Genomic DNA, 13,875 nt, shown 5'->3' with positions numbered 1-13,875 from the left:
TGTATAGTGAGTTTTCAAGCACAAAAGCTGCTTCCAAATAAGCACAACATGAGAGCATTTTGAAAATTAAGGAGTAAGACTTCTGGGGTTTGCTGAATTCCTCCCAAGAGCCAAACCCCAAAGCATCATTATACCAGAATGAATGTTTCAGAGTAGCTATTCCAGAATAGCATGTACAGACATGTCCAATTCTCAAGATCCATGTGACTCAGAGTAAGTGTTTCAATTGTAATAGTTCATCTTTGCTGAGGAACTATCTCATTCTAGTATCACAGAATCATTGAGGTTGGAAAAGACCTCCAAGATCATCAAGTCCAACATTTGACTTAGTATCTCCATGCCCAATTAAACCATATCATGGAGTGTCATGTGTACTCATTTTTTAACACTTCCAAAAGTGGTGACTCAACAATTTTCCCTTGGGACCCTGTTCCAATGCTTAAACATTCTTTCAGTGAAGAAACTTTTACTAATGTCCAACATGAACTTTCCTTGGCACAACTGGAGGTCATTTTCCCATGTTCTATTGCTAATTGCCTGTGAGAAGAGGAAAACTCCCAGCTCACCACAACCTGGATCTTGTTCTATACAGGTCAGCAGAGCCAGTTGCTCTTCAGCTCCCAGTTTTTGAAGGGTCAGACAGTACAGTGTGAATGGAAGGGAAGGACCTTACATCAGAAAGCCTTCAGTACACAGTATAGACTTCAAAGTGCCACATGTCATTATGGAGTGCTAGTATTCAGACAAGTGATAATAGATACTCTGCATGCTTTTGTATGACCTGAATCCAACCCTGTTTTGCTTTCTCAAAACCAAACAAAGCAGACAAGAATGGCAACTATTCATTTAAAGAGGTATGTCATCAGCATTCCCACTCTGATCTTGTGCTACTTAAACCCTCAGCTTTAGGGATGTACTTATGAAACTGTAATATCCTGGGTGTTAGGTATCACCAGCAGATTAAATCCTCCTGCTTCTCCTTCAAATGCTGAAGTGTTTTAAAAGGAAAGTTGTTCTGCTTTTCCCCACAGAAGGATCCCAGAGTTCATGCACTGACTTCAGAGTTTCCCAAGTGTTATAATTGCACTAGTTCATCACAGACTGAGGCACCATTTCTGATAAGGCATCAAGAGCCTGCCCCATTCTAAGCCCTGGAAATGGCACAGCTTTCCTGGACTGCACAAGACCTACTGAGAATTTGATAAGGAGCTCTTCTTTCCTAATATATCTGACAGCACACAGTACTTCTTCAGTGTACACATATAACTTTTAGACAATTTAATTTGGATATTTTTTTCTCCTGCTATTTATACTGGAGAGTCAAGGAAAGCCACAGATAAAGTGATTTTTAAAACTATGACTATAAGCCCTGCAAACATTCCACAGTAAAATCAGCTTAAAACTTGAGACAAGCTTTTCTAAACTATAAATGCATACTTGGATCAAAACCAAAACCCTACTAAATGTCCTTTACAAGATTCCTTCACTGAAAATATAAAAGCCTTAAAACCAGAAAGTACCAGCAATATCAACTGAGTACAAGTTCTATTATCCAGGACTATCAAAGCTCCTCATGTTCAGGAAAAAAAAGCACACATCTGCAATTACCACAACCAGAGGTAGAACTCAAAGGCTCTCAGGCACACTATGGAGAACTGTGGGTCTAACAGGTCAGAGCAATTCCAAGGTAATACAATGTCCCATAAAGGTGAGTCAGAGAAATCATTTAGAGGAGAGACACTTTAGTCTCTAAAAACTATTGCAGGGACTGAAAATGCTGGGATTCTTCAGTTCAGAGAACAGGTTGGATAAAGAGAGCTTATGAAAAAGGTTTACAAAACCATGGGCACTACCAATAGCTGGCTGGAGAACAAAAGATCACCAGAGCTCACAATATTCAGAAACAAACTTCAGACTTTCATGAAAACTAGTAGGAATGTGCTTTAAGAGAGAGAAAAAAGTCCTTCTTTCCACAGAGAGCAGTGAACTCCAGGAACTTCTCACCAAAGGAGGCTGCAGAGGCAGACAATATAATGAAGCTCAAAAAGAATTTATACAACTCAGTGGACAATTGGTCCATGTGCAGATAGTAAAGGAAAAAGGTGGAAATATACCTCCTAACATCCCTAATGTAACAGTGGAGCATGAGGCAAATGGACCACAAAGGTTCATACAGCAGGGCCCACAGAGTTTCTCACTAAATAGCATCTTCCATTGCCAGGGTCACAGACAGAATGCTGGGCTTTGTGGAGCACTGGTTTGACCCAAAATAGCATCTTCTGTGTGTTTACACTGCTGATGTTACTCCCCTGTGTCAATTCCTGCCCTGACAGTTTCAACTGGATAGACTATCCTGAATTGGAAATCTTCATCTCCCATTGTCTGTTCAGATCAATTTAGTTACCCCACCATTATTTTGATTATTCATCCTGTAATACACCCATACCATGATACTAGCAGAATGTGTTACTTCCCCCCCCAAATTCTAGCAAGACTGTTCTAAGGAAGATCTAATAGAACAAATGACTTATCACAAGGCAAGCACCTTTCTCATACTACTGCCAGTCTTTTGAGACAACAATTTTACACCAAGTTGCAACTCAACTCTCTACTGCAACCTATACAGACAGGCTTTGGAAACAATCAGAACAGGTACAGGACACCTAGAAAACAAATCTGACTCAAGTTCATTAATTTTTCTTCTCCCACCTCAATAATGCTGGTCCACTAGGCTCTTCTTCCATTGTCAGTACCAATCCAAAATGCTCTGGGAATTATCTTTGCTGATCTCCAATGAGCACAGCGGACGATCAAAACTGAAAACAAGCTTCCAGAGCTGACAAGCAGATTGCAGGCTTGCAAAGAGGCTACCAAACAAGTTTACTGAAGTTCTGGGCTTGGCGTGGCACTAGCACCGCCCTTCAGCCAGCGTCTGTGATGGAAACAAGTATCACCTCACAGGAACAGGGCTGGGATTATCTGTCACAGGCTGAGCCTTGGTAGGGTAAGGCTGCAGCTGCTGGAATAATAGAGAGACTGCTATAAAAAGCACATTGCTTGACAGATCCAGAACTTTGGCTAGAAAAAAGGCTTCCTGAGTTTTCCCAGTATCATTACTAAAAGCACTTACTAGACCAGACTCACTTCAGAAATGAGCAGATCAAGACTTTCCAGAACAAAACTATGTAGACAGACTGGTTACAACATTGCTTGCTCCCAAAGGGAGTGGGAAAGTCCTTGTGACACTCAAAAACAGTGTGGTAATTCCTCCAGTGCTTGGGTACTTTTATATCCAGAACTCTGTGTGTAGTCATTTGGGACATAGGAACAAAAAAATCTGCATTTATCCTTTTTTCCCCCCACTGTGATCTCATAACAGGTTGGTCAGGACTCTCCCCTGCATTACTTACAGTCCAACTAGTCTCAGTTACTTACAAACTACAGAGAAACCAAACACATTAGACTAATAATCAAAAATACCTTGTCACTCTTGTTCTGTTTAAAAACAGAAGCACCACTTTTAAAAGAAAGGTCACTAGATAAATTTAGATCTATTCCACTTGCAGGCTGCAGTAATTTGTTTTGAGATATGTTGTTTACCTAGCAAAAAAGAATAATATTATTCAGCTAGCAAGAGCTTTTCCCATTTAATTTATTTTTGTATTTATTAGTCATTTTATAATTATTTTAGCTGAGTTTTTCACAGCCTCCAGAAAATAGTTAACAAAGAAACAGCAAAAGTGTAAGGACTTTTTTAGAATTATGATCAACATAGTCAACTCATAGAGCTCACAGCTATACTTCAGTACTGACACCACAGAAAACAGCTTTCAAGTTGCATTCAGCTTTGATCTAAACAACCCTTACTCATGAAGGATCACAGCTTCCCTGCTGGAATTCTGTGTACCATCCTCAGTATTCCTAGGTGAAGTGCTTAATAAAGTTTCTGACCACATCATTAAACTAAATTAAGACCCAAGAGGCATTGCATACATATTGCAATCAGTGAAGCACACTAAGTCTGTCTGGAAGATGCCAGTCTGGTTTCTATATCCAAAGAAGGGGGGTACAAAACCAAATTCAAAAGAGAAATAAGAGAACTTTTGGAAGAACACTATCAGTGAAGACAGACAAAACCTTACAGTTGAATCCCAGTGCCACACTTTCACATTCCACCCTACACAGCCAGCCACCTGTTCTCAGTCTGCTCTGCTCACCTCATGAGTGCAGCTGCCTTGTGAGGAGGAGGCTTCTCTGCCTGCTTCCCTCTCTGCTTCATGTCCGACAGTCGCTGCCGCATGTTGATGGTCATCTCTGAGCTCAGACGCCAGATGAAGATGCAGCTGAAACAGAGAAAGGTGAGGCTGGGATCAAGTCTCAGCTCAGTTTATTGATACTAATTCCTACTGCAGAGACAAACTCTCTTTGGCAGAGGCACACAGAAACAGTTTCACAGAAACTCAATCCCATCACAAGCCTCATGATTAAAGGGTTAAACCTGCCTGTCAAAGCCTCCCTGTGAGCAAGAGCAACTGCAGAGATATTTACACAGACTCCTCTCTGATCCTACACCTTTTCTGACTGTCTGACGAGCTGCTGAAGGAAAAGCTGTCACAAGTCCCTCCGTGGTCAGCAGGATAAGTGGAGCCTACAGAGGTCCCTTGCATCCTCTAACAGTGGCTAAGCTGAAGTCTCTGACTGCCCCTACCCCCAACGTTAAGGCATTCCTAATGCCCACCATCCCAGGGAGTCTCTGTGCAGTATTAAGAGTTAAGCTCATGTGGAAGCAGCAGGGTGCTTCTAATATTTTACTTGGGACTCCCTACAGGACACTTGCACAGAATCTACACAGTCATTAGCTCGGCTGGTCAGAGCACAGTGCTAATAACACCAAGGCCATGGGTCCAATTCCTGTATGGGCCATTCATTTCAGAACTGGATTTGATGATCCTTGTGGGTCCCTTCCAAATCAGAATGTTCTGTGAAATATTCTGTGACATTTGACTAAATTTGGTCAGTGAACTCAAAAGCGTTGGAGAAAAAGAAACCAACAATGTGGTCTCATTTCGTGAATTTCTTCAGAAATTCAGTTTAAAAAATATTCCTGATCACATTAAAGAATAACGTGTCTCATCTTTAGCTATTAGAAAGTAAAATGACCAGCACTGTCTTTGAAATTTAAACTTAGTGCTAACTAATTCTTTTCATCTCAGTCATCTTTCCTGTCTAGCTGGGTATACCTACACTGATGTAGAAACAGAGATGGTGCTTAGGCTATCACTTATAAAATCTCGCATGCTACTTTGGAATCCAAAGAGGATTTAATTCAGTTCTTCAAGTCCCATCAGTGCCAGTATACTCATGGGTACTCCAATACACAGAAGATTTTTCAATGACTGGCTTTTCCTTCTTTCTTGATAGCATGTAAACATTAATTTGCTTTGCCATTTTGAACAATGACCATGAACTTTGGTCTCCCTGACCTGAGGGAAAAGTTAAAAGTGCCAAGATCCTGAATACCTGAATCTTCATTTTTTTTCTCTCTCATGGAAAAACAATTTAAAAGGTTTAAATTTCCATATCACACCAAAAAACCCCCATAATATCATCTTTGCAGTCTGTGGAAATTTTAAGGCAAAACTAAAAATTCCCTTCTTGTCCCCAGTGCCATGCTCAGGAGCATCACTCCCAGCTACTGCAATCACATACAGACACTTTGCATTGCCAGTGAACACACTCTCATCCTCCCACCGGAGCTGTTCACCCAGGAGAAGGGGGTGAGGCACTGTGTCTGGGAACCATGGCAACCCAAGACAGCCAGCTGCTTCCTCTCAGGGAGCAGCTCTCTCCAACTAACAGCAACCATAATCTGCTGCTGAAAAAATACTCAAACAGGGGAAACAAAATTCTAAAAGCAAATCTGGCTTGCTCATTATCCCACCCCCGCAGTTATCAAACCTAGAGACAAGCAGCAAACAGCCCAAGCCTGTGAATACATTAGCATCCAACACAAACTCTGCCAAAGCAAGCACCCTCCTTTTGCTGGGGTTGGGGAGGGGATATTGTTTTGTTTTTTCTTACCTTGCATTACTTTCCTCACATGAATCTCACAGCCCTTGTGCCCTTTCTCATCCCTGCTTTTCTCTCTATTCTCAGCTCTACTCTTTGCACATGCTGCTATGTGTGAACAGACTATGTTCCCTGCTCTCCTTTGAAAAAGATGCTTTCTCATATCCTCACAGCAAACTTCTTCAGGAATCCTTTCCTCACTTCTCATCCACTTCCTTCATACCCTCTATGAAGAAAACGATCCTTTTGCTCATGAAAATGTCAACAAAATAATGTCGCACTAAATCACAAGGACCACTGGGGACTTCAAACCTTCCATGTTTCTGGAATTTGTCAGAAGTTCACAACAAAAGGACTCTCTCTCTTACAACTTTTGTCCCTAATCTATTCAAACACATGAAAGAGGAAAACAAAATTATTTATTTATTACTGAAAGATAGAAACAACCAAGTGATGAAATATAAGGTGAAATATTGTATGTTCTTCAACCACTCACCCTCTAAAACACTCTTTCAATTCAATTGTGATTTATTAATTTGAAAAAAAAGAAAGAGAGAATCTGGGTTCCTCTGAACTTGCAATAGCATTCCAAGAGCCATCTTTCTCAAAGGAAAAATTTTATTCAGTTCAGATGATTTAAGCATTCACTGATTCTAGAAACAGTGGCTCCACTCACCTGTACGATCATCATCATAGGCACGTATTCTCCCTTTTCCCTTGGGCTCAGTCTGGTGACTACTTAAGCTTTTAGTGAACTGATTTAGCTCACTAAATGTGCAGAAAACTCATCTAAGGGGAGTACTGATGTAGTGATCTGATTTAGCTGAATAAGGGGTCAGCTGCACCACTGCTGACTCAGGGGAGTGGGAAAAGGACCAAAAAGTGAGGATAGGACTGTCCCTTTTGCTGCTAAACAGACTCTTACACCTGGTGAAACCTAACCAACAGGAGTATTGCAAGAAAAACTTTTGGCACTACTAGCAAAAATAGCCCAAGATGCCTCTTATTACAGGCCTGAAGGCTGGTCAGGAAACAGGTCACATGTCTGTCTCCTTTCCAGCACAGTATTTACTCCCAGAAAAGGGAAATACTTCACATGGGTCCCATTCCATGAAATGATAGCATAAGCTCTGTGAGTTTTGCCAACACCACACATTCAGGATTCAGAAAGCTCTGAGATTTATTTGGAATTCATAAAACACCTCTAAAAAACAAAAAAAATCTACCTTTCCTAAGGACATGTTACATTTAGTATGATATGGCATAAGCCAGTACCACGAACAAGCAAAACCTCTTACCTGTCACCAGAAACAGAGATCAGATGTTTGCAGTCATTACTGAATTTCATCCCAGTTACAATCTCTGTGAGAAATAAAGCACAAAAAGCCAATCTTCCCTGAAGTATTCAAATGGACAGAAGAGATAATTAGCAAAATAGCCTGTCTGCACTCAGTAATTCACACTTCACAGATTAATATGTCCCAATTACCATAACCATTTAACCAAGAATCTAGGCTTGACATGGAAGAGGTACTCCATGGCAAAACATCCATGAAGACTGAATTCTCTGTTTGCCTATAATAGAACAGCTCCTGCATGGTAGGAGCTGAGGGCATATCATAATAAAACTAAATATACACTGAAAAAAACCCACAGACTACTTTATAGGCTATTAGAAAAACTGTGTAGATAAATACATGACTTGACAAGTGGGAATGTGTGTGTGTGTGTGCTTGTGTGCAAAATGCAAATATTGAACTTGCAATAAAATATTACAACTTCATCCAACTACAATCTATTCAAAAATACCCATTAGGTAAACTTTTCGTGGGGAGAAATCTTCAGAAAGCTAGTATCAGACTAGTATCAGACCCCACTATACAGTCATCAGCAGAAAAAAATTCTTCCAGACATTTATAAGCCTTACCTGAGTGCCCATACATGGTTGCAACACACTCGCCAGAATAGAAATCAAAGATGGAGAGGTTCTTGTCAGAACAACTGGTTGCAATATAAAGACCAGAAGGATCTGTTTGCACCTGGTTTAGGAGACCAGAGGAATGCAAAGATCTGGTGAGAAACTAACTTCAAACTACATAAAAATAGTTCAGAGTACCCAAGACAGTCAGACTAAAATGCAAGTAGCCCCCACAGGAGTCCAGTTGAGTACCAGCCTATCCAGTATCCCAGGACAAATCTTCGACCTGACCAGACTTTTAAGACTATCTCCAACCTAATCAGAGACTGAAGGCACTTAAATTAAATGCCTTCATGACTGCGAAGGTATTGCCACCAATGGACAGATTTCTACTCCTCTCCTACTTTTTTTTAACCATTGGGATCTTACTTTCTTCTATGTTAAGATCAAAACAAAACAACAAGAAACTCCCACCCCAAAACACACACACCATAAAAAAAGAAAAAGCATCAGAGATGACAGAGTTAAGGGAAATATTAAAGGATTTGAGTCTTTGGGAGTGAAAGCAAAAAAGAACTCAACGCTGCCAAGAAACTGCCTTTGATAATGATGCTGTCACATCTCCAGTATTTGCAATTTCCGTTTTTCAGCTATTTTGTTTGTTGTTTGTTTCTTCATGTGCACTATTTGTTGCTTTATCTTGGATCAAGTATAAAATCCCCTGCAAATGCCTCACCAGATCTAAAGCAGCACTACACAGCAAATACAGTTACTGTCACCAATTTAGAGAATTTTAAGGAATTGAGAGGATAAACTCTTTTTTCAAAGGAGACATGGTATTTAAATAATGGTAATTCTTTTGGTTTGTTATGGCTCTTGTTAAGGCTCTTTTGGTTTGTTATGTTTATTTTGTTGATGTTTGCTTCCAGTGTCACTGTTTGAGTTCTGCTCATTAAATTGCAATGTGTACTATGATCTCAGAATAACATGCCAAGAAAGTTTAAATTCCAGAGACAACCATAATCCCTTGGTTACATAATTGTCTTAAAAATGAGCAAAGCAACAGTAAAAGTAGTTGAGATTCCCCACTTGAGATACACATTAAAAGAAAAACCCACAAAAAAACATAAAGGATATTAAGAACAAAAAATTCAGCTCCCAGAACATTTCATGGTTTTTTGTCTGAGAAAAATCTAATCAAGCACCTAAGCTTATCAGCAGTTTAAAGTGTAGCATCAGTTTTTCATTTTCTTTGCTCTGGCTTACAAAAAATTTGTGGGAATTATAATAGGCAAAGAGAAAGATCTTTCTCTGTAAAACAGAAGAGCTGACACTGAACAAAACTTTGTTTCCCCCTTCCCTTTTTATCCAGTTGTTTACACCTATCAATAGTTTCACCTAGAAGGGAGCTACAAATATCATCTACTCCTGCCTGACCCATTCAGAGTCGACCAAAGATTCATCAAGCTTTGTCTCCTCCATAAGGGCCACATGTTTAAAGTTTGTTATTAAATGCACTGATCAAATGCATCTTCAACACTGTCAGGCTTGGAGTATTGACCACCTCTCCAGGACTCCTGTTCCAGTGTTTGACCATATGCTCAGTAAAGAAATGCTTCCTAATGTCCCTGGTGCAGCTTTGAACCATTCCCACACATCCTGTCACCAGATCCCAGGGAGAAGCACTCAGCACCTCCCCCTGTGTGTCCTCTCCTCAGAAATCTGCAGAGAACAATGCAGTCACCCTTCAGCCTCTTCCTCTCCAAACTAGATAAGCCCTAAATCCTCAGCTGCTCCTCATAGGACATTCCTTCCAGTCCCTAATACTGCTGACCTGTGCAGCAGTAGAAAATTATCAGTGAAAAAAAATATAATGAAGAAGCTTGTTTGGCAACTTTAGAGATATTTTGATTTTGTCAGCTGGCTTTCCCCCTTTATAGACAAGAATGCAGTTCTTCCATTCCACTGTGAATCTCAAACACACCTGATTTACCAAGGTAAGCCTAGAATAGTGGCAGAAGCAGGTGTGCTACCCTGGCCCAAGGCCTGGACGCACTCAGCAGGAAGGAAACTTGAACAGACTCTCCCTAAGCAGTACCATGCTTGTCAGAACTCTAAGACTCAGGCTTTTCAGGCCCAACACTATTTTATTTTATCAACTCAAACAGTTTCCCTTGTATTTGTCCTCTGAAATCCACTTCACAAACACTGATCAACAGGTATTTCCACTTTAAAAATCCTAACAAAACCAGTCAAGAAAACCAGAATGAGCTCTCTGGAGCAGAAAGCAAAGGATTAAATTAAATGGATTAAATCATCTCCTGACAGATATTGGTGCAGTTCTACTTGTTTTTACAGCACAGTCCTGTGACTCACTTCAGAAACAGGACAGAGAGAAAAATCAAAAATCAACTTCAGCATTCATTGACTCTCTTCCTGTTTTAACCTGATGAAACCCAAATATATTACCAGCCCTTAAGGGTGGAAGTAGGAGGAAGCAGCAGCAGGGTAAAGGACAAAGTATGGAGCAAGAAAAAAAAAGAAATAAAAAGAAAAAAGAAATTACTGTACTCTGACTTGTATTTCATTTTCTTGTCCCTGAGCTGCATTCAGAAAAGCTGAAAATTGAAAAAGGAAAGAAAAGAAAACAGCTTACTTTGATAAGGGTGCCATCTTCACCTTGGGATCCCTTGTAAAGCTTCTTCTGCTTCCCACTGCTTATGTTGAAAACCCTGAGGGGATGACATAAGATAACATGGCTCACTGTGCCCAGGTACTACTCTGGGGCTGCTGGCACCAGGATTCTTTTCTCTCCCTGTTCCTCATTCCATATAAAATACAGGAAATGAGGCCAAACTACAGGAAGTGGAGAAATTATCTCCATGAAATATTATCACCAGTCATTTAAATGGTTCAAGAAATAACCCCAAAAGTAATGCAAAGGCAGATTATCTGAATTAAAATCGAGGCTTATTCTCAAGCCAATAAACAATCAGTCCTCACTGCTGTAAAAATACCTGGGCTCCTGCATACTAGAGCAAAGGATTAAGAGAGCAAGACACTTTATGCTAGAATACAAAACCAAATTACACCCAGTAGTGATATTTAGCTACGACCAAAACTCTTAACATGTCACACAGCTACAATACGAGGAGACACACAACCACAGAGAGACTCCTTTGGTTTCAAGCAGACAGATTGGAGAAATGGATAGAAATAGAGAATGGGCTCCACTTGTTCAATGACAGTCACATCTATTTCTGTTTTAGGCTCCCACAGTCCCAGGTATTCCACAGGATCCCACAGCTATTCACTAAGTACCTTCAAAACCAAAAATTACCACAGTGCAGAAGTTTTTGCCCCACAGTTCAATGATGTGCCAAGGAAGGCACACTTGCTCCCCCAGTAGAAAGCCTTTGCTCTGCAGAGCAACCCAGTGAGAAGCTACAAGTCCCATGGGAATTGCACACATACAAAGCTCTTTATCAGTGAGAGGAAAGGCAGAGTTCAGCCTCACAGTGCCTCAGATCTGTCTGAAAATGCTGTAACAAAGAACTTAGAGGAATAATGATGGATATGGGGTTGCTTCATTTATGACTGGAAAAATATTTTCAAGTTGAGAAGGAAACTAACCTGATGTTCCGATCCTGGCATCCAATAGCTGCATATTTCCAGCTGGGGTCCACATCCATGTCATAAAGTGTGGTCTTCCTAACAATGTGATGTGTTCGGGTAAACTGGACCCCTTCTCCTGTCTAAACATATGGGTAACAACTGTGTCAAAATCAAGTCGTTAATACATTATTAAAAGCAAGTAAATACAGGTGAGTCTTCTCACACAGGCAGCACAAAACAATCCTTCCCAGGGAGCTGCTGGGAGCAGCTGGGACTGGAGGCACAAGGAACGCTTCCCTTGAGCCCATTCTCTTTCACCAGTTTTCACAATAGCATTGGCAGTGAAGGAAAAGCAGATATCCTAGCAGGTCTCTATTTCTGCTGTGAGAGGTCAGGCTGGGAGTAGCTGCATGCTACACAGAACTATTTGTCTGAATGCAATCTCTTCCATCGAGTTAGTGAGAGGCACTGAGGCTGAAAGAGCAACAAGCTCATACAGAAACTCTGATATCATTCTTTGAAGTAACTCCTTTGTGGAGAGGTTTTAAATTAGAAGTGTACAAAAAGCTGTGATAAGGTTACCTTCTGCGCAGTGCGGAAATAGATGCTCTTGTCTGCCCCACAGCTTATCATCCGCACTTTCCCGTCGTTGGCTGGAATAAAGAGACAGGAGACAAGAGATAAACACATATACAAGGTGCAGGAAATGTTTGAATTTGTACCAGTGCTCATTTATTCTGGTCCTGATTAGCTAAGACTGACTCTTCCCCAAGCAGCAAAACAGAAACCCCTTCTCAGGAATAGCATTTGTCTTTCATGCTCAGAGAGCACGAGGCTCCAACACAGAGGCTTTTCAGAACAGATTAGGATGTAATTCTGCCTTCTCCCTCACCAACATGCTCATATCTCTGTGTGCCACAGCACTCTGGCAACATGGCACACTGACACTCAGTAGAAGCTGAAAACAGGTAGTAGGCACTCTTCAGACCTTAGAGCTGGACACATCTTTCTTGCTGCCCTTTCTTACTGCAAGGTCAGGCTTCCCTTCTTCCCTTAGGACTCTTCCATAACGAAGCAGCTCCTTCAGCAAAGCAACACCTAATAAAACTCCAAGTAATGACAATGCATCCAACACCACACAAGTCCTTGAACTACACCCACTTAGAGCATGCCAGCACTTGGCTCATAGACCAGCATAAAGGCCTTGGCTGCCAGGCCTTGAGCCCACTTCCCTCATCTCATGGGAGTTCAGCTGGCTGCATTCAAGGCCAGCTCACTAGTAAGACAGATCTGTCAGAGAAACTGCTGCTGAACTTGGAGATCCTCCAGAAAAAAAAACTTGAAAAAGCCACACAGTTGCTTTGGGGAGCCCCTGCTTCAGTGAGTCCCTTCACCTGGGAGTGGTTTTCAAGCTGAGTTCTCATCCTTGAGTCCCAGCTGAGCTACACTGCAGCAGCACTACAGCCACAGTTGTGCCTGGACATGCACCAAAGCCTGACCCAATCCATGGACTCACCTTCCTGATCTGAACTCCATCTTGCCCTGCTATTATGGACTTGCCTGGCAGGCACTGAACTATAGCTTGACCCTGACCACTCCAGACTGATCAAGAACTTGAATTGCTTGAATCCATGGTCTTATCACTATGGATTCGCCTGGTGACCTGGACTACTGGCTGTATCTAGACTTGATCTGTTCCTGTTCATGTCCTGTGGTACTTTCCCACAGCCAGTGGAAAAGGCCACTACCTTTGCCTGCTTTCCTGTCCCCCATGGCTACTGCCTTTCCCTGGCAGAGCAGCCAGCTCTTGCTGTTCTGACTGGTATCTGACCATTGGCAGCAACTGAGTCTGGGGATAAAATGTGCTCCATTACCAGGAATGCAAAGTCTTACAGTGGCTTACAATCACAAATGTACTTTACCCAAAACTTATTTTTTGTGTGTGCTTTGTCTGATTTTTTTTTGAACAATGACTGTTCAGAGTTCTCCTAAATTAGTTCTCTCTGAAATTAGTAAGTGGGAATAAATCATTACAGAAAACAGTTTTCCAAAGAAATTATGAGGAAAGGTTCTCTTAGGAGGGAGGAAGGAGAGGAAATTAAAGCAAAACCAGAAAAGAAGGCAAGTATCACCTTCTGTTAAGACTGCAACTAAAAAAGATGACCAAAACCAACACAGCTGCAGCTTCAAATTGACCTAGTCCAGTAGATAAAAGCAGATAAAATTACAGCCATAAGGGGACAATAGCAGGGCTCAAATCCAGCTTTGGTGGG

At 41.2% G+C, this 13,875-nt stretch overlaps 1 protein-coding gene across 6 annotated transcripts in view; it reads right to left on the bottom strand.

Annotated features, from left to right (window-relative positions):
- Positions 1 to 13,875, bottom strand: part of MAPKBP1 (mitogen-activated protein kinase binding protein 1) — a 99,535-nt gene that overhangs the window by 21,948 nt on the left and 63,712 nt on the right. For all 6 annotated transcript variants that reach the window (XM_063159070.1, XM_063159073.1, XM_063159076.1 and 3 more), the window contains 6 exons: positions 12,185 to 12,255; positions 11,621 to 11,742; positions 10,644 to 10,719; positions 7,997 to 8,108; positions 7,368 to 7,431; positions 4,218 to 4,343 (listed from right to left, as the gene is read on the bottom strand). In XM_063159070.1, coding sequence (XP_063015140.1) covers positions 4,218 to 4,343; positions 7,368 to 7,431; positions 7,997 to 8,108; positions 10,644 to 10,719; positions 11,621 to 11,742; positions 12,185 to 12,255 — 571 coding nt within the window. The remainder of the gene's footprint in view (positions 1 to 4,217; positions 4,344 to 7,367; positions 7,432 to 7,996; positions 8,109 to 10,643; positions 10,720 to 11,620; positions 11,743 to 12,184; positions 12,256 to 13,875) is intronic.

The sequence above is a fragment of the Melospiza melodia genome, chromosome 6, assembly GCF_035770615.1.
Source record: "Melospiza melodia melodia isolate bMelMel2 chromosome 6, bMelMel2.pri, whole genome shotgun sequence".
Classification (NCBI taxonomy): domain Eukaryota; kingdom Metazoa; phylum Chordata; class Aves; order Passeriformes; family Passerellidae; genus Melospiza; species Melospiza melodia.
Note: the sequence above shows the minus strand (reverse complement) of the source record. Positions and strands in the feature narration are given on the sequence as shown.